The following is a 19,955-nucleotide window of genomic DNA, read 5'->3' on the forward strand; positions in this document are numbered from 1 at the left end:
CCTGGGGGCAAATGGAGACGGCTTTATCTACAGTGCTCATCAGAATACCAATGAGCCTTTATCACATCATATCGGCACACACACCATGACTCTACTCCCTAATACAAAATGAATTCATATCTCACTTTCGAGGATAAAGGCTGACAATACTGCTGGGTGTTTTCTAAATGTTTTTGTGCTTGAGCCATGTGCTCTATTTTGAGTAGTGATGCCTCTAATTGTTCTGTTGTAATGTTTGTGTTTGTGTTGTAGTCGTCTTTTCTTCTTTAAACCTCTATACCTTTATAAGCACTTCGTAATCTAGGTTTTCAAAAGGTGCCTCTACTACCATTGCTATCACAAATTCATACACCATTAGTGATAATATTACTCCTGCTGCTATTACTACTAGTGCTAGTATTACTATAACTGGGAAGTTGAATTAGTTATGGTGCTTGAATTAGTTCTGCAGACAAGGTTAGACAAGCAAAACAGTCACTACTTTGAATTTGGGGGATTGAGGCCCTTTACCTGTAGCCTACATCTGGGGTTTGAGCCCCTGTAAACCTACACGTAGACACTGTTCTTACAACTACAACTGCTAATCATCCTCTTCCTCCTGTCACTGTGAGTCAATGTTACGGAAACAATGAAACAAGGATGTGTCATTCTCACCACATCTACGTGTGAACACAAGACAATTCAATGACAACATTTGTTTTTATTAACAGGGTTGTAGTAAGTAAAAAAGAAAGGTAAAATGCTTGTTCTTCCTCTTTGGTTATGTTGTATGTGTACACTTTATCTTTCATAAATGAAGCCCATATCACACAAGAATACCAAGTTTCTTCATTTAACGGCTTTTATAACTAACTTCATAAACGCAGCAGATCAAGACAAGACAGATCCTTCTTGAGTTCATCCTCATGTACAGGTGTTTATATATTTTTTGGACGTACAGTATAAATAGAGTGTCATCTTGACGGTAGCACAAACAGACAAATTCCTTTGGTTTGCTCCTGGGTGTGTTCGTCTGCCAATTTGGGTAGAGTGTCCCGTGAGGGGGGAAACAGACAGATAGGGCATGTCCTGCGGACCGCTGAAACCGCCCTGGTGGAGGAGGACTGGATGGGTGGAGTGGTGGAGGGCACTACAGATGTGAGCCCTGAGATAAGAGGGGAAAGCTTTCCTAACAGGATAATGGCTTCCTGTTTGAATGCTCCGCAAATTGTTTGTCGATTACGGCGGCTTTGAACAGAGACGCGCTTATTTGAGAATCAGGCGGAGGGAGAATGCGAAAAACAAGAACAACAAAGACTCCTTGTGCTGTTTACTGGGTTATGATGAAGCTACTGTGACAGCAGGAAAATATCTAACAGGAAGGAGAAACATTAAACAGGATGTTGTCTGGAATCTGGGGCGAAAGAACACTGAATTGCAAGCCTGCAGTTATACATCTCCATTAAAGTTAAGTCACAGACACAGCTAATGCTTTCCACTTATAGAGGATTTCAACATTTTTACTGTGGTTGGCGGCTTTAAAAAGAACACAAACTGTTGCAACACACTTTAACCATACAAGACACAGTCCGATCGGGAAGAAGCCTTGTATACTCATGTACACTTCCCACCAACTGGTCTTTCAAGGAGCTGCCTTCAAAATACCATTTGCAAGCAATTGCCTTACTTGTCGGGCTTTGCTTTGACTACCGTGCTGCCAGACGAAACCTAATTTACTAGAAACAAATAGGTTCTCTGCATTGTTTCAGGTGCATTATGTCATCACAACATGCTCGCAAAAGTGCATAGGGAGCAATAACAGAAAAGGTAGAAGAACAAAAAACAACACAGAGGGTGACCAGAGGAAAACTTGTCCTGCTCTGACACCTGTCATGATGCGGGATCATTTATCGTAGTTCTCTTCTATCTGCAGCATCTCTTTTCTTGCCCGCAGCCTGAGGATGTTAAGACACATCTGTCTCCTGCAGATGGCTTTAACAGAGAGAAATGTCTCTGTATAGCACAGAAACAGAGATCTCAGGTGGGCTTTTCAGCTCTGCACACTGTAAAGAGGCAACCCTGATGTGAGCGTAATGTGCCCGAAGAAACTCGGGCCTCAGGCGGATCTCCAACTGCAAAGCAAAAGACAGTGTTGTTGTTGTGCTTTTAAAGAAAGAAAGACATATGGTCTTAATATAAACTCTATACAAAGAAAATAGTCCGCAGTTCCGACTCCCTTCTTTTAGATTAAACCACAATATGACCTTGCTCCACCTCTGCTACAGCTTAAAACACTTCGCTCACAGCAGTCCAGTCCGAGTTGATCACTTCTGAGGGATTGAGGCAGATTTGTCAGACTGCCTTTGGCTCCGCTGCCTTGAGGGTGCATACCAGATATCATCAGCCTGTTTAGCTAACCGTCCAGGAGCCTGGTGGGTCCCAGTCTGACCTCCATGTTCCATATTCATGTGACATTGTGCGCTGGTAGCCTGCCAGAGCTGTGTACAGAGCCTTGATCCTCTGAATTTAAAGCAGCACAGACAAGCTATGACAAAAACTAGGGGGATACAGCCCTGTATATACAGTATCTGATATCTACAAATAAAAGTTCCTCAAAGACATTCATCAGGACAATTCGCACAACGAACTACCAGAATGCACCAAGTTACTTGTGTACTTTTAGAAAAGCATCACCCTGGTTGCACACTCAGGATGCCCTGTTGATGCCCTATAGTCCCCCCACTGTGTCTACTCACTCAGCAGCTGGCAGCGCAGGACCTGCAGGCTTGTCTTCATGGTATCATGTGATCCGGTTCCTCCTCCACAGTGCTCATGGTTCTCTAGTAAAGGCAGAGAGAGTGTGTATCAAAATCACATTCAAGTCATGGTCAAGTATCAGTGTGATATACTACTATGATTATGTTTGGGCAGGTGTAAGTAGAGTAGACATGGAAAAGTAAGAAGGGATTGCAAATAAGATTGTGCGGCTTAACCTTGGCAGTTTAATCTTTGTAATGACTACCGCAAAACAGTTACACCTCTCACAGTGGATAATATGAATTCCACCCAACAAACATTTCACAATATAAGACCAGGTAGGAGTGCAGTGGTGGTAACCTCAGCTGCTAGGCTCAATCAGCATTGGCATCCTGCAGGCTGTACTGGTCAGTAAAACCAATTATGGAGCATTAAACATTGACCAGTAAGCCTTGTTCTGAGACAGCCGCTGCGTGTGTCAGGCAGACAAGTACCCAGGGGTGCTCTTTAGTAGAATGACTCAGTGATGACCTTCTGTTAAATGAAAGAACACACACACAGACACACACACGCACGCCTATGCCTCATACTCACACAATACACACACACACACACACACACACACACACACACACACACACACACACACGCACGCACGCCTATGCCTCATACTCACACAATACACAAAAACAGACACATACTTCTGAAGTATATTCGAACATAAAAACACATACACCGGACATACCTAGGCACCCTTCACCCTACCTGCATTAATAATCTGTTCTAAGTGTGGCATGTGAAATGGGATTCACGCCCCCCCCCCCAGGAAGAGAGGTCTGGTATCAGCAACCTGTGTTTCTGTGGGAGACGTGTGAGATGAGAGGGACAGACAACAAAAGCACAGGGTAAAAGGGTGCTGATCCTTTCACAAGTCTTTATTTCTCATAAATGGAGCCCCGCTCTGGAGACTGAGGAGGCAACACACTACATCTGAGTCATCCTGTTTATATTGCTGCCATTGTGGCAACCTTTTAATGATTTTAAACCACGTGGAGCTTTAAATCTGAACTATGCAAGCACAGACTATTTTGAGATATTTTGAAAAATGCGTTGAATAAGGGTGGAGGTATCAGCAGAACAATTGAACAGACAATTGAATGGATTTCTGGTGTGTTTGCATTTTAACAAGGGAAAATCAAAAGCATGAAATAATGGGCACAGCATCGTATCAAATGACAATTTGGAAAAACACTTTTTTCACTTTACTATTACAGCATTCCAAGTGTTTAGAAAATGAAAACAAATGCTCGGTGCTTTGCCGCTCTTACAGTAACTATAAAGGCGTAGGTTCAGACCCAATATAGTGCGAGTAATTGCAAAACAGTTGAGGCTGCAAGAATACACTAGTAACAGCAGAAAATAAGTTTTTTCCAACTTCACATCTGAAGAAGTGACACTAGCAACAACGGTCCCAAACCCATCCCTGAATCCACCATAATGCTTCAGTAATAGTAGCTCCGTTGCAGCTTTACTCCTTTCCCGTGCTTTCATTTTTTTAGCGTCATGTTCCTGGCCTAATGAGCTCAATGGCAGTGTGTGAAGAGAGCAGCTGAGCCTCTCAACGGTGATTACACCTCATCAACGCTGCCATGCCATCTCAGCCTCAAAGACACGCTCTTTAATTTGCAGGGCACAAGGGGTGAGGCTAGGGGATGGTGGGTGGGGGAGAGAAGAGATAGTGGCAGGGTGTTGGATTTATACTCAGATTTTTATCTTAGATTTTTTTTTATAATTATTTATATATTTGTACTCACAGCCCAGGTGAAACAAAATATATACTTCAATTATACTTTTTAAAGAATAAGAGTAACACACACAAGAGTACACTTTGTGCTTTTTATTGTCACCTTCAAGTATACTTTAGTGTACTCAAGTAGTCCTTGAGTACTACTGGAGTAGTACTTGAGTATACTTTGTGTAAATAGTATGCTAAATTGGCACAACCTTTTACAAACTTCAAGTGTACTTAAGCACACCAGTGAAAAACACACGTGTAGTACAATTGTATGATATCACAACTGTATTGGAAATATATTTTAAGAGGCATGCAGTTGAACTGATAGTAGTTTAAAAGTGTATTTTGAAGACACTGTTATCATACTATAACATTACTATTATTGTAGCATGTCTCTGTAATATTTGAAATGAACTTGTGTGGAGGCGAAGTAAGTCTGTTCACACAGACATTGCCACACGACACGTAGTGCAAGGAATTGTTTATTCCAAACTGGGAAGAAAATGGGGGGACATTTTTAAATGTACGCCACCTCCACCCTCCCCAAAAATACAAAAATTATGAAAAATTATTAATCTTAAATAAATGAATTATTTTATTGCACACAACATACACAAGACATCAACACTGTCTTCAACTATAATAAATCAGATGTAAAAATGCATCACATTGACATAGCTTTTCTTCTGATTTACATCATGAGCTTAGCACTTTGCACATAGCAGCATAGCGTCCTACTGGAGAGGGGAAAAAAAGTTGCATGGCAACTGACATGCACACAGACGACAGCCATCACCATGGCAACCCTAATAGTACATGTATTCAAATTCATTCACAAGGACATTTCGGGGCTCAAACTGCATTGGGAGGGGGGGAAAAAGGAGAGGATTTGGAATTACAGAAATGTCCACTCTCCATGGGCAGAGTGAGAAATCCAGTAACAATCTGCTTTCCTCTGGGACTTGGTACAGGCTTTGTAATTGCAGTCCTGCTGACAGGACCTGGTTCCCGAAGGTCCCAGACTTCAGCAATGAATTGTGTGTCTGGAAGGGGGTGCAGACTAGAGGCTAAACCCAAGGTCACCCGAGACGTCACAATGAAATAAGCCTGTTACTCCGTTTCTCTGTGGCCACCAGCCGCAGGGATAACAATGCTTTTAATTTTGGACTTCCCTCTATTCTGCGTTTTCTGTATAGGAGCTGTGGCAGCAAGCTGGCCGCTTGCCCACAGTGACTGCAGCCTGAGAGCATTTTCCATAACGAGAGAGGAGGAGAAGGAGGCGGAGGGAAGGGAAGGGAAGTGTGGGAGGCGACAACAACGGTGTGAACTACAGTTCTCTCACAGTCAAATGATAACTGGACCTCCAATCACATCTGTTCTTACTGAAGCTTTTTCCCCTCCAGTTCTGATGCCACGCTCTCACGCCTTGGTTTATCTCTTTGGCATAAACTGGAGGAAGCTTCTGTCTGGAGGTACAGAATAAAGAGAGGTGAAAGGTCAAAGCTGCAGCGTGGAAGTAATTGGACAGATACAAAATACAGTAACTGAAAATCATCTTTCAGCATTTACAGCAGACTTAAAGTAGGTTCATATAAAAATCTGGTTGCATCGATTCTGAATTCATTGCATCAAAGGCTTGACGTGATCTCAGCTCCATTTCAAGTTGTGTGAAAACAGCTTCCCTCAGCCCTGCCCTTCCACAGCGACCCAGGGGACATGTTCACACACAGGGTGCCCGTTTTTCCTTTGATGCTGTTTTACCCTTTGATAAAAGTCAGCAAACAGTCCCTGATAGCTCTATTTCTGCAGTCTTGCTCCGTCCATGTGTTTCTTCCCAAACCGGCGGAGATTAATGGGTGTAATTCAGGAGTTAAGCTTCACCTCAAGGATGGGTGGGGTGTTGACACCATTTTGGTGACCTTGCAAAACAACCAACTGCTTAGCACCAATCATGTGAGACTGACTCATGTGCAACAGGAAAGCTGATTACCGATTACAGCTGTGAACAATTCTGTTATGAAACCATTTTTCATCAGTGGTAGGGTTAAAAACCAGTGCCAGTGACTCAGACTCTGGGGCTTTGATAACTTAATTGTCCAGCCAGGGTACACAACAACTAAATGATTACCAGTATTGATTCCATGCAACAACAGGCCTAAATTAAATGCGAGCGGCACGAACGACAAAGCAGGAATAGGTTTCCAGGGAGCTTTCGAATCCCTGAAGGCGGCCATATTGCTGAGTCACTATGGTGAGCTGTATGCGTGAGCGCTGTCAGTCATGGCCCTGGATGGTGAACCTGGCAGGATGAGTTGCTCGGTGCTGCGTCATAAAGGCTGGCAGAGGATGTGTGGGTTATCAATCAGCACCATTACTCCCTTCCAGGCTCTGCCCGCAGTACAGAAACACACTAGCCATTAAAAGAACATTAGGCTCCCAGCATGCTGTTCACTCTGAAGTAGCACAGAAGGAGACACATCACCCTCTCTGTCCTAGCCAGTCACTATATTTCATTTGGTTTTACAAAAGCAGGGCATGAAAAACACTGTTAAACTGTGCACGTCAGTCAACATATTAACTTCAAAATATAATTTATTTCAAAACAACATTGACTAGTTAAAAAACCTTTAAGTGTGTATGTGTGGTCCAATGTAAAGTGTAGAGCCACCTCAGAGACCCATAGGGTTCTATGGTCCCCAGAGGAAAAAAGCATATTTTGCTCCAAAATGTTCAGCTATTCAAATAGGTCTGGTAACCTATAAACTTATCAGAGTTTTGTAAGTAAAATTAAAAGAATGGGGACAGCTCTTGTGTAAGTGCTGCAATTAGAATAGAGACCTACAGAAATATGAACTCTTAAATCTGCTAATTTCTTTGACCAGCGTGAAATATGTTAAGGTAACTGTTTCTGTGTCGACCGAAATTATGTTGGCAGGATGGCTATGTTACTTAATTCTGACTGGTTTCGTCAAAACAACAACTTCTCTTAAAGGGGTGATGGAATGCAAAACCGATTTTACCTTGTCATAGTTGAATAACGACAGTTCGGTGGGTAAATAGGACATACATAGAAGCTCAAAATCCCATTGATACCCCTATCCTCTGCAAATCTCACATTTTGAAACTGCCACTGAAAACGGGCGAATCTGAACAAAGCTAAAAGTTGACGTAAGCATCTCAACTCCTAGTCTTTGTCACGCCCCAACATTTGCATTGGCTACACCACTGACCTGAGGTCAGCTTAGTCTTCTGACTCTGGCTAGGTCATGCAGATCTCCAGAGGTCCGCTATTGAATTACTAAATTCACTTCTGAGACTTTTTTATGCGAGAAATCAACTATGTAGAGGTCAAATATGGGCCGTTTTATGAAAATTGATGGCTAATTGCAAATTTTGTCAGACTGTGTGTCGCAGTTCAGCAGGAGCTCAGCAGGCTACGTGACAGCGGCCGGTGCTGCCTTGCCGCCCGGCGTGTCCTACTTTATAGACTCCGGCTCTATATACAGTGGGGCAAAAAAGTATTTAGTCAGCCACCAATTGTGTAAGTTCTCTCACTTAAAAAGATGAGAGAGGCCTGTAATTTTCATCATAGGCACACTTCAACTATGAGAGACAAAATGAGGAAAAGAAATCCAGAAAATCACATTGTAGGATTTTTAATGAATTTATTTGCAAATTCCTCGGGAAAATAAGTATTTGGTCACCTACAAACAAGCAAGATTTCTGGCTCTCACAGACCTGTAACTTCTTCTTTAAGAGGCTCCTCTGTCCTCCACTCGTTACCTGTATTAATGGCACCTGTTGAACTTGAACTTGTTATCAGTATAAAAGACACCTGTCCACAACCTCAAACAGTCACACTCCAAACTCCACTATGGCCAAGACCAAAGAGCTGTCAAGGACACCAGAAACAACATTGTAGACCTGCACCAGGCTGGGAAGACTGAATCTGCAATAGGTAAGCAGCTTGGTGTGAAGAAATCAACTGTGGGAGAAATTATAAGAAAATGGAAGACATACAAGACCACTAATAATCTCCCTCGATCTGGGGCTCCACGCAAGATCTCACCCTGTGGGGTCAAAATGATCACAAGAACGGTGAGCAAAAATCCCAGAACCACATGGGGGGGACCTAGTGAATGACCTGCAGAGAGCTGGGACCAAAGTAACAAAGGCTACCATCAGTAACACACTACGCCGCCAGGGACTCAAATCCTGCAGTGCCAGACGTGTCCCCCTGCTTAAGTCAGTACATGTCCAGGCCAGGAGTTTTCTAGAGAGCATTTGGATGATCCAGAAGAGGATTGGGAGAATGTCATGAAACCAAAATAGAACTTTTTGGTAAAAACTCAACTCGTCGTGTTTGGAGGGGAAAGAATGCTGAGTTGCATCCAAAGAACACCATACCTACTGTGAAGCATGGGGGTGGAAACATCATGCTTTGGGGCTGTTTTTCTGCAAAGGGACCAGGACGACTGATCCATGTAAAGGAAAGAATGAATGGGGCCATGTATCGTGAGATTTTGAGTGAAAACCTCCTTCCATCAGCAAGGGCATTGAAGATGAAACGTGGCTGGGTCTTTCAGCATGACAATGATCCCAAACACACCGTCCGGCCAACGAAGGAGTGACTTCGTAAGAAGCATTTTAAGGTCCTGGAGTGGCCTAGCCAGTCTCCAGATCTCAACCCCATAGAAAATCTTTGGAGGGAGTTGAAAGTCTGTGTTGCCCAGTGACAGCCCCAGAACATCACTGCTCTAGAGGAGATCTGCATGGAGGAATGGGCCAAAATACCAGCAACAGTGTGTAAAAACCTTGTGAAGACTTACAGAAAACGTTTGACCTCTGTCATTGCCAACAAAGGGTATATAACAAAGTATTGAGATGAACTTTTGTTATTGACCACATACTTATTTTCCACCATAATTTGCAAATAAATTCATTAAAAATACTACAATGTGATTTTCTGGATTCTTTTTTTCTCATTTTGTCTCTCATAGTTGAAATGTACCTATGATGAAAATTACAGGTCTCTCTCATCTTTTTAAGTGGGAGAACTTGCACAATTGGTGGCTGACTAAATACTTTTTTGCCCCACTGTATGGCGACAGCAGGGGATCGAATCAGTGAAACAAATAGTGCGACTGGTAACAGAGCCCAGGGAAGAACCTGTGACTGACTTTTATATCATTGGAAAGACGACACCACAGACTGAATATCAAGCATTTGGAATGATAGGAGGAGGTGCGCTGTCAGTGGATGCATTTGTTTAGCGTTGAAGTCAGACCTGACTAACAGCACACACTCAACTAAAACTAAAATAGAAGAGGTTGAGAGAAAGTGAGCACAGCTAAAAAGAAAAAAAAAGGTAAATTACTGCGCTTCATTACAAAACCTTCATGTACTGAACATCACAAATAGATAAGCTCTTAGATGATCTCCAACACTGAATCCAATTTGATGGATTTCGACAGACTTCCCAAGTGGATTTTTGGCTTTCTGGTCATAGACGGTGCAGACACTCACAGACCTGTAGTACCTGCAAATGCTCTGCACAAGCTTATTCCTTCTCTCCTCAGAGAGTTCTTGAGCCAGGCAGTAAAGGAGCAGACAAATTGGGATGCAGCTCACCCTCGCCACTGTCTGAGTCGTAAATATCCTCCTCTTCTCTGTCTCAGTCTCCCTCTTTCTTCTTTCGGTCCTTATGTGACCCCTGACTGACTGGCTGAGTGAGTGACTGACTGCTACGGCGAGCGGCTCTCTGGTGATGAAGAGTAATGTGAGACTACAGGGTGTCACGTCCCGCTACGCTTGTCACAACCAGTAGCACAATCAAAAAATAATAACATCGCCGCAAAATAGGTGAAAGGGGCTTAAGGATGACAGTTAAATTCCCCACACTTACTGGATGCATAATGACATGTGCCAGAGTGATTGGGCTTTTTGGTGCATCGGTCTGAACACAATCCAGACACTCATGGAAATGCATGCTTTATGCATCCCAGCTCTGCAAAGGTCATGATAAAGCAAATCCACAGCATGTCACCAGTAGAAATAATAATAAGGTAGTGTTTTTAAATCACCTCTTTGGAAATTTATATTTGATCAAACAAGTGATTATCTGACTGATCAAGCTGATATGCGTGACATATTACATAAAGAAGGATCTAAATAAAATGGATTCGTAGCAGCATTTGGTCGATAGGAGATTGCATTGTTTCAGACTGTGCTGTGCTGTTCAAAAGGAGATATTTGATTTGTTTTCTTTCCCTTTGTGATTTTGCACTAATTAAGGGAAAATGAGGTCCTGTGTGGACAAAGCAGAGCAGTAGTTTTGTTCACCAAAGAGAGAACAAGGAGGAAGACAGAACAGGTCAGAAGGCAGGATGAAAAATGAAAAAGATTTCTGATCAGCAGCTTAGCGAATATGTGAATAATTAGACTGCAAAAGAAGCTAAAAAAAAATATGTTTGCCAAAATGAAAGCGACCCTTTCTTCGCCCTTTTTTCTCTTTCATATCTAAAACGCCCGAGGAAAAACATTTGATCAAAGTCTCGGCAGATCTCCAGACCGTTACATCTCACGGTGTGCAAGTCTGCCTTTCTAGCTTGGCCATATTGATTATCGGTCCAGGGCCGCTCAATGAGGCCACAGTAACGGATAACAAGCACATAATCCTCCACGTAATGGCTGTCAAAGAACTAAATTTACACTGGGAAAATAGGCTGAGAGACCTTTGATGAAGTATTTGACCTCATCCATCAAAGATTTTATCACCGCTGGATAGATACGCCTCTATAGACTCCTTTCTCTAACTTCTAAAGCATTATTTTTCCCTTTAGAAATACTATTTTCACAATTGATTTAGACTCAACTAATGTGGTTTTGACTACAGCTCTCGATTTAACTTCCCTGAGGCGGAGACAACCGGTTTATTAAGTGTCCGTTCAGTGATAGCTTTCATTGTTGTGTGTTTTCAAGGCATGGGTGCTTGGCAGGCTGGGAATGATAGACTACCTTTGCATAAGTGCACGGCTGTCTAACTCCCAGAAGCCAGGAGACGACAGAGGGAGAGGCTGTTACCGCTCTGTAAAGTGATCTCAGGGCTTCTCTTCTCCTTCATCTCCCATCTAGTCTTGCTCCCCACTTCTTTAATGTCATGTCATGCTTTCACCCGAATAAGTATCCTCCTCTTCCCCTTCTCTCATCTTTACTTCAAGCTTGGTCTTCATGCTCTGAGTCCCTTGAACCAAAGGGGGTGTTTTAAAGCTGCCAGAGTCTGGAAGCTGGAAAATGTATTAAAGACATTTAAAAAAAAAGAAAAAAGGAAAACTAAGAAAACAAGGATTCTAAACCTTTATTATAGCTATGTGCATCTCTGTGCACATTTTCTGCATCTCCATTACTGTAGCTACAACGAGGGAGAAATATGCAGACTGATCTCTGAATGAAGAATTCATCATTAAAAAATCTGTAAGATAAGGCGATATGCCAATTGTTTGGTGCATCTTTAATTTCTAATTCTGATGTATGCACAGTATATGCTCTTTTATATTTGTCAATATTTAAGGAACAGTTAGCAACATCCATGGGGCATCACATCCCATCCAATCACATCTAACTGTTCAATCTGTTCTCTGCTCTGATTGGTGAGGCAGAAGGTATTTTTAGCTCCAGATATTCAATAAAAGCAGACACCTCTCCAGAGGTTTTAAATTGAGACAAACAGACAAGCCAACACCACAGCAAAATAGCATGACACAGCAGTAGCACTTCAACACCAAGGGTGCTGTCAGCCACCATCTATCCTCCAGCCTCCCAGCGGGCATCACAGTTAACACAAGGCATCCCTGAACGCACTTTACCCTCTTCTACCGAGCAGGTGAATGCACAGGCTGGTGCACAGGCTTTGATACACTGAGTGAAAACCTTGGGCCTGGTGAGAGTAGAAGCACTATTAGTGCACTGCAGCACAACTGCTGCAACATTAAACTGAGAATGACCATTTGTCAAAGTGCTTAGAAGTCCCCTATGAGAAGCTGTTTCTGAGGGGAGAGGTAGTGGGCTTAGGCCTCGTCCACTGGCCTCAGAAGAAACGATGACTCATACATCGATATAGGTTAACTGTACTGCCATCGAATCCAGACGAGCTCTGATGAAAGGATGAATACTCACATGTGAAAGACACAGTTGAACTGCATGGTTCACGTGATTCATGTCATCTAACAAAGTGTCATGCATGAACATGAAAGCAATTTTATTTGCCTTGAGGGTAAGAGATTAAAAATGTAGTGGTGGAAAATGACAAACCAAGAGGTTGGACCCTCTGGGCGTGAACCTAGCCCTACTATTCTAGATTTTACTCCATGCAAAGTAAGAAGCCCCGGGTTGCCACCAACATAGAGGGCATAATACCATAAACAAGCTTAATCCCTTCAAGCTAGCATAACAGATTTAACAGGGTGGGACATTGTGCTTATTTCAACATGCTGAGGGTTGAGGGCAAAAACAAACTCTGGGCTGTTAAGGCCGTTTTATGCTTCTGCGTCGAATCAAAGGCGTACCCCCGCAGACCCCTCTGCGTCTACGCCGGACCCTACGCCGTAGCCTGACGTGCACCTCTCGAAAAATGTAACTACACGTCGCAGCTACACCCGTCGCACGGCCGTGGCTTGGTAGCGTTGCATTTCCCCTGACTCATTTCCTGGTTCTCCTCCATAAACAACATGGAATCAAGGAGAGGGTTAACTTTTCCTGCTACAGATTTCCCACTTGGTCAGAAAACACAGGGGAGACACATTGTTTCTCTCACTATGACTCTACAGTCGGTACTCACTCCGAATCAAATCGCTGTCACTCTCTCACTTCTCCCTCGCTCTACCACACACTCCCCCCACACACACACACATGCTGTAAGCTACGGCGAAAGCTCTGCGTGGAGCCTCCGCAGAAGCATAAAACAGGCTTTAGAGTTGTGTCAGAGTGGTTTAAAGTCTGATGACTCAAGATATCATTACTGCTAAACATGATGCAAAATTGTATAGTGGATTAATAGAGTAATGCAATAGAACAACTATTGCTTGGCCCTCTGTAAATGTATGGCTGGACCACCAATCACAGAGCTGAAGGCATAACTTCTTCCCCAGCAACAGCAGAGGCAGAACAATTCTGATAGGTCAACAATTAATTTAGCCCTTCACATTCCAACACAAACCAAATAGGCAGATTTGAAGTTTGTTCCCTCAAAAACGTTTTATTTAGATGTTGATTGTGACTCTAATTGTTGCTTTAAATTGTAAAATACTGGATATTTGACCAAATAATCCTGACTCAATTTACTATCTTATATAATATCTTAGATAATTATAAGTTATATTATAAAAAAAGATTTTTGAGATTATTTTTGTCAAACATATTGATTGCAAGGCCAAGAATGAATTTCTATGCTCAAATACTGTATAGTTTTGCCTCTTCAGGCCTCTAAAAATATTTTTACATGAAACAATGTGAGAGGATAACATTCACAACACTCTTTGGTTGAACAACTCATAGATCTATGCAACCTGTGACAAGTAGTTAGTCACAAGTTCGTCTTTAAAGAGTAACAACCAAATAATGTGCTGAGTGTTCTTTACAATTGAGACTCAAACGCAACAAAGAAAACTAAAGCAACTGAGGTAACCATAAAAGAAAATGACTAACCAAGGAAATCCTTTTGTTCCAGAACAATACTAATATTTGGATTTCAAGATGTAAGGGAACAAAAATGCAGTTTATTTTACTATTTCCTGTAGACATACGAGCTGATAATCTTACTAAAGAGTATCTATGAACCATACGTCCGGAGCAGGACAGGAAACAAGGCCCTTTGGTGCATTCAGGAATGTCCATGAGGTCGACACAGCAATCCTGTGCTGTACAGAGTTTGCATAACGAAGGGGAAAATACATATTGTTTCCACTGTCTCTCTACACTTCCTGTCATAGTTCATGGGCTGCAGACATACTTTCTGCAGAAACGTAACGTGTAAAGCACACACCTCCGAAAGTCCAGGAAGTTCCTTACTCTACACACACATTCCTAATTTTACCTCTTGACGCAGCCTCTTGTCTAGTGACAATGGCAGGAACAAAAAGCAGTGGAGAAGGATGTTTTTTGGAGGGGGGGGGGTGTATTGTACCTCGTTTCCTTGAGCGGTGCAGCAGAGACTGCTGAGAGCCAACTGGTACGAGTAACCGAGAGGAGAAACATCCGTAGAGAACGTCCAAGGTCCAGAGATTTCCCACCGGGCGACGACCATGTGTCCAGAGAAGGAGGGAGAGATGTTGTATTGTTCTCCCCTCTCCTCCTCCTCCTCCCCCCTCTGCTCCAACCCCCACTATTAGTGAGACAGATTAACTACAAGAGCTGCTAGTCCTGAAAGTGTGCCTGGCTCGCTGTATGCAGACACACACACATCGCATCAATTACGCCTTCTTCATGTGATTCAGGCTGATGGATGACGGCAGATGCACTCTACAAAAACATGACAAAGACAATTGGCCTGAAACTGGTGAATTTACTTATGGATGAGCTGCCCAGTTGCTTAATTCTCCGAACAGACTAAAGGCCTAATAAGCCAATTACACAAAGACTAAATTGGATGTGGTGCAACACGAACACACAAACACACACACACACACACACACACAACAATGCATGCAAGTTTGTGATTGGCACAATCCAGAGGTGATTCAATTTTAGAGTGATGGAGCCTGGAGTCTACCATCCGGACAGGGGTGACCTTTCTTCTTCAGACACCACAGGAGAGTGCAATGATTAAAGAAGTGGTATGTGGTTTGGAGCTGAAACTTGATGGAAAGGGAGCAGTAATGACTTGAGCAAGCACTTTCTGCGGCTCTGGGACTGATGTTTGCCTGGAGATGAGAAAAGATATGACGGCCTGGGCACCTGTCAGGGTTGGCATTTTAAAGTGAGACCCTACTGAGGTCAGTCCAGTGGGAGTCCAGTTACAGAGGAGGAGGTGTCAAATGGGCAGAGTTGTGATATGGATTTATATCACAGAGCAGCCACCCTGCAACTATACTTGCCAGGGTGAAAGTATTGTTGTAAGAAAAGCAGCAAATAACAAATATAATTGGCAGAATTTGAACAATCTTGCGCGTCTATAGACTGGAATGTTAAAGAATCAAGCAGACAAGCACTATTGGGTAAGAAATATCGCTGAAAGAAAATAATTCATTAGCAATAAAGTGAGCACAAGTGATCGACCGTGTGTGTCGTAAACTCACATAATCAGAATTCTTCTTAAGCTTTGTCCACAGATGGTCAAAGTAATTTAAATATGGCTGTTCTGATGATTTTTTACACTGTAAATAATCATCAGATGCGTCCATATTTATATATTTTTATGATTATTTATTCAGAAAATAGTGGACAAATGAACATCACTATTTCTCAAAGCACAAGATGGTGTCTTCAAATTGCTTGTTTTGTCCAAAATCCAAAGAGACTCACTTAATAAAGATATGAAAGAGAAAGCAGCAAATGTTCACATTTGAGAACAAAATGCTTGGCATTTACCTTAAAGCAAGACTGAGAGTCTACAGTCATGGGCAATATGTGGTAGGGTTAACCACATAGCCTCCTATGTGTGGCTGTACTTCGGTACACTGATGCTTTGAGCTTAATTGTAGCAGGATGCTAACATTCTCACAATGACAATGCTAACATGCTGTTTAGCAGGTATAATGTTTACCATGTTCCCCGTCTTAGTTTAGCTAACTTAGCATGCTACCTAGCAGCATGTTAGCATGTTATAAGCACAAGCCACTCAGCTAGTTTGGCTAAAAATGACTTAGAAATAATAAATGATAATGAAATTGTTGTCTATTAATTTTCTAACACACAATATATTTCTCTTGAAATGTTGAAAGCCCGTCACAACCATCCATCACCTTGGAAACAATCCCAGTTCCAAAGACATTGATTAATCATTGTTGTCAATGACAGAAACCTTCAATGAGAAACAGCCATCAATATCTTACCGCGTACAAAAATAATCCTCGTCTGTGAAAATGGAACACATAGTTGATAATTGCTGTCCTGCCCACAGGGTCATGCTGAACCGCTGTGAGCAAAACAAGCAATTATTTTGAATCAAATTTGAAGCCTTCTGTGATGTAGCTACTTTTAGAAACCTCTCTTTCACAACTCTAACACTCCTGAACAGGAGCACACAAGGAGGATTCATGTGTTTACGTTGAGTAACTGATGATGGTGATTCATTGCATTGAGCTTTGGTGTCACATTGAGCAAGTCTCATGCAAGATTAGTAAATAACGTTGTTGCCATAGGTATGAGGTAGCCTTAAAGTTTGAAGAGTGTGACGTTCACGTAAGGAGCTTTCTTTCAGACATGCAACATCCATCAAGTTGCTCTCACAGACGCCTATCCGAGAAATAATGAAGCAATCAGTGCTACCATTCAGCACGCTCATTACTGACGCTAGCCCAGGACGCCCACCACAGCATTTCAGAGTATGTGTGTGTCTGTTTTTTTTTTAAATGCTTTCCAGGAGAAAAACGTCCCACCAATTACCAGAGGATGGAGAGCTTTGGTTTGCCCGTGCCATCACTCATGGCGGAATAAATGAATAGGTAAAACAGCAGAGGAAAAAGTTAGACTCAGCATGACACACAAAAACACAAAAAAACACAAAAGAACACACACACACACACACACACACACACACACACACACACACACACACACACACACACACACACACACACACACAAGTCAGAAGTGTTTAATATTATGGATGAAATGGTGTTTCAATCAGCTATGGTGGGGAGGAGGTGGAGCTGCGAGCTTGTGGTTGATTTGGTTGGTAAGCTTCACAGAGTCTATGACTAAGTGATAAACCACAGATGATACACGCCCTTTTTTCTGACATCAAACAGATAAAATAATGAACATGAAAAGATGATTACTGTATATCATCAGGAAAGTTCATGGTGTTTTTGGTCTCCACCCACTGGGGGACAGAATAAAAGGAAAAACAAACAAAAAGTGTCACATAGTGAGGGCAGAAGATGTCTTCAAATTGCTCTTTCGTGTGAGCAAGAGTATAAAAACCTAAATATATTAATTTTATAATGATATAAAACAGAGAAAAGCTGCAAATTGTCACTTTGAGAAGACGTAATCGGCATTTTTCAGCACTAGCGTAAACAACTGGCGAAATGTTTATTGATTAAACTTGCTTGGTGCCAACTCTGTTTTTTGCATTTACCGATAGGATGGAGGGACAAACTGTGGGATTCAAAAGGTATCCAGTCCTGGGTTTAAACCGCCACGAAGTAGAGTTGCAAAGAGACAAAACTGTGCCAGAAAAATGAATGTCAATGGCATTCCAGTGACCTGTTTACGGCTATCGTAGTTAAATGTCAAATGCTTGGCCCCCGCGGGAAGACAGAGCTGGCCAGGGAGAGAATTTGCAGGTGTCGCTCCCTCCATCACTCTGCTGCCTCTCTCTTCTGTGTGATGTTGGGCATGAGATAACACATTGTGGATGAGCAGCAGGATCTATTATTAGTGGAAGAGTGAAGAATGGAGCGAAAGCTCAGGGGAAAGCAGAGGAGCGGGCCAAACCTCCCTGACATTATTTTAAGAGTTGCTGTGGTGACAGTTTCTTGTAAAGATGACGGAAAAACTGTCACAATTTAAAGGACCATTCCAGTGGTTTTGCACATTGTAGCTAATTTAGTACAAATCCCTTACACATCACAGCTAACCATTTTGCAATCCATGCAACTATGTTTTAGAACTTTTTTGTCTTTGTCGTTTAGGCATCATTTCTCTTCACTTTATGAAAATCACACTTCTTTTTTCCCTCTGAATGGTGTAATCCATCTCATTGAACATCATGTCTGCATTCATTTTGATCAAAATAACATTACTGTTGTCAGGATTAACATGTAGGGTTGGTCCTCTCGTCTAACTCTCCCAGGATTATAACTTTAAGGAAGTAACATTTGCAAACACAATTGAATAGTCCTTGAAGTCTGCAACTGTGTGCAAAGGAAACAGAACCAGATGCATAAACTCTCATTACAGTGTTGAGAGAGGGAGAAAAATCATTGCAGTTACTACGGGATGTTTGACACATCGTATACCACAGCGAGCTGCAGTGTTTTTACAGCAAAAACAGCCTGCGTGTGACCAATTTATTTGCAGCTTAACAAACCCAAAACGTCAAGTCATCTCTTCTCTTCAAAGGACACTCTCCTCTTTAGGGAGGAGGGGGGAGTCATTCCAGCAGTTGTTCACAACAGTGCCATTCTCAGTATGAGATAATCTGGGTATGAACATGGATCTTATGGTACAGTGGATCAGGGGCAGAACCATATGAAAGCGAAAGAGAGTGAACAACGCTTTAAAGAGGAAGTATGTCTAAGTGTCTTGTGTTTGACATAAAGCCAGAAGTCTGCCTAGAGGCTGTCCACTCACATTTTGCTGTTGCCATGTTGCTCCTTTCTGCTGCCAATGCTGTACTCGCTCCAGCATCAACGTCCTCGCTACACGATAATGCCACTGTCTCCATGGTGATGTAGCTGCCACAAACCACCATCCCTGCTGCCACCACTACCAGCAACACAAACACATTCACATACACAAACCAGGCGATATCCCACTGTGTAATTTTGCGTGTTTATTTTTTATTTTTTAAATGCCGCTCTGTGTATGTAAATTAATTTGCAGGGCCAACGCCTCGCTCCATCTTATTCAGTACTAATGCTGTCTCAGATTACTAGACAGCTTTCCAGCCCCCCAGGGCCATGAAATCTTTTAGACTAGAGAGCGAGACGAAGGAGGAGAATGGGAGCAAAACCACATAAACTGCTCTCTAATTTGGGGTGACAAGCACCGATAGTTTAATATTTGAAGAGTTCTTCTAGAGGTTGTTAATGCAATGATTACGATAAAAATGTCAGCTCCCATGACACCTTTGGCAAGGACGGCATCAGAGATATGAGCTGTGTTCGAAACCGTTCCCTATCACTGAAATAGTGCACTATATAGTGTTTTGCCATTTTGTAGTGGTGTTCGAAATCTCTGCGGTTAATTTCATTCACTATATAGTCCACTATAAAATATCCACAACGCACAGCTAATTTCAGTGTACATACGATGTAGCCTACATTTTACTCCCGTATACCACAATGCAGCGCGGCCGTTTTTTCCCAGAGGAGATCTAGAAGCAGAAGTCACCACGAAAACTGAAAAGGAAATGGAACGGGCTTTCATTTCTAAACAGTGTAAATGTAACATTCAACATAAATACAACTTTTTACTATTCTCCTGAGTGCTCGGTTTGTTTCAGTATTAGTTTTTATTTCGGTTTGTTTACATGATGCTG

The 19,955-nt window shown here is 42.3% G+C and overlaps 1 protein-coding gene across 1 annotated transcript in view; it reads right to left on the minus strand.

The window, feature by feature from the left end:
* The window catches only part of tmem108 (transmembrane protein 108), a 41,723-nt gene that overhangs the window by 16,002 nt on the left and 5,766 nt on the right, over positions 1 to 19,955 (minus strand). The window contains exon 2 of the mRNA XM_078280269.1: positions 2,736 to 2,819. Coding sequence (XP_078136395.1) covers positions 2,736 to 2,775 — 40 coding nt within the window. The 5' untranslated portion in view covers positions 2,776 to 2,819. The remainder of the gene's footprint in view (positions 1 to 2,735; positions 2,820 to 19,955) is intronic.

The sequence above is a fragment of the Sander vitreus genome, chromosome 22 (assembly GCF_031162955.1).
Source record: "Sander vitreus isolate 19-12246 chromosome 22, sanVit1, whole genome shotgun sequence".
Classification (NCBI taxonomy): Eukaryota; Metazoa; Chordata; class Actinopteri; order Perciformes; family Percidae; genus Sander; species Sander vitreus.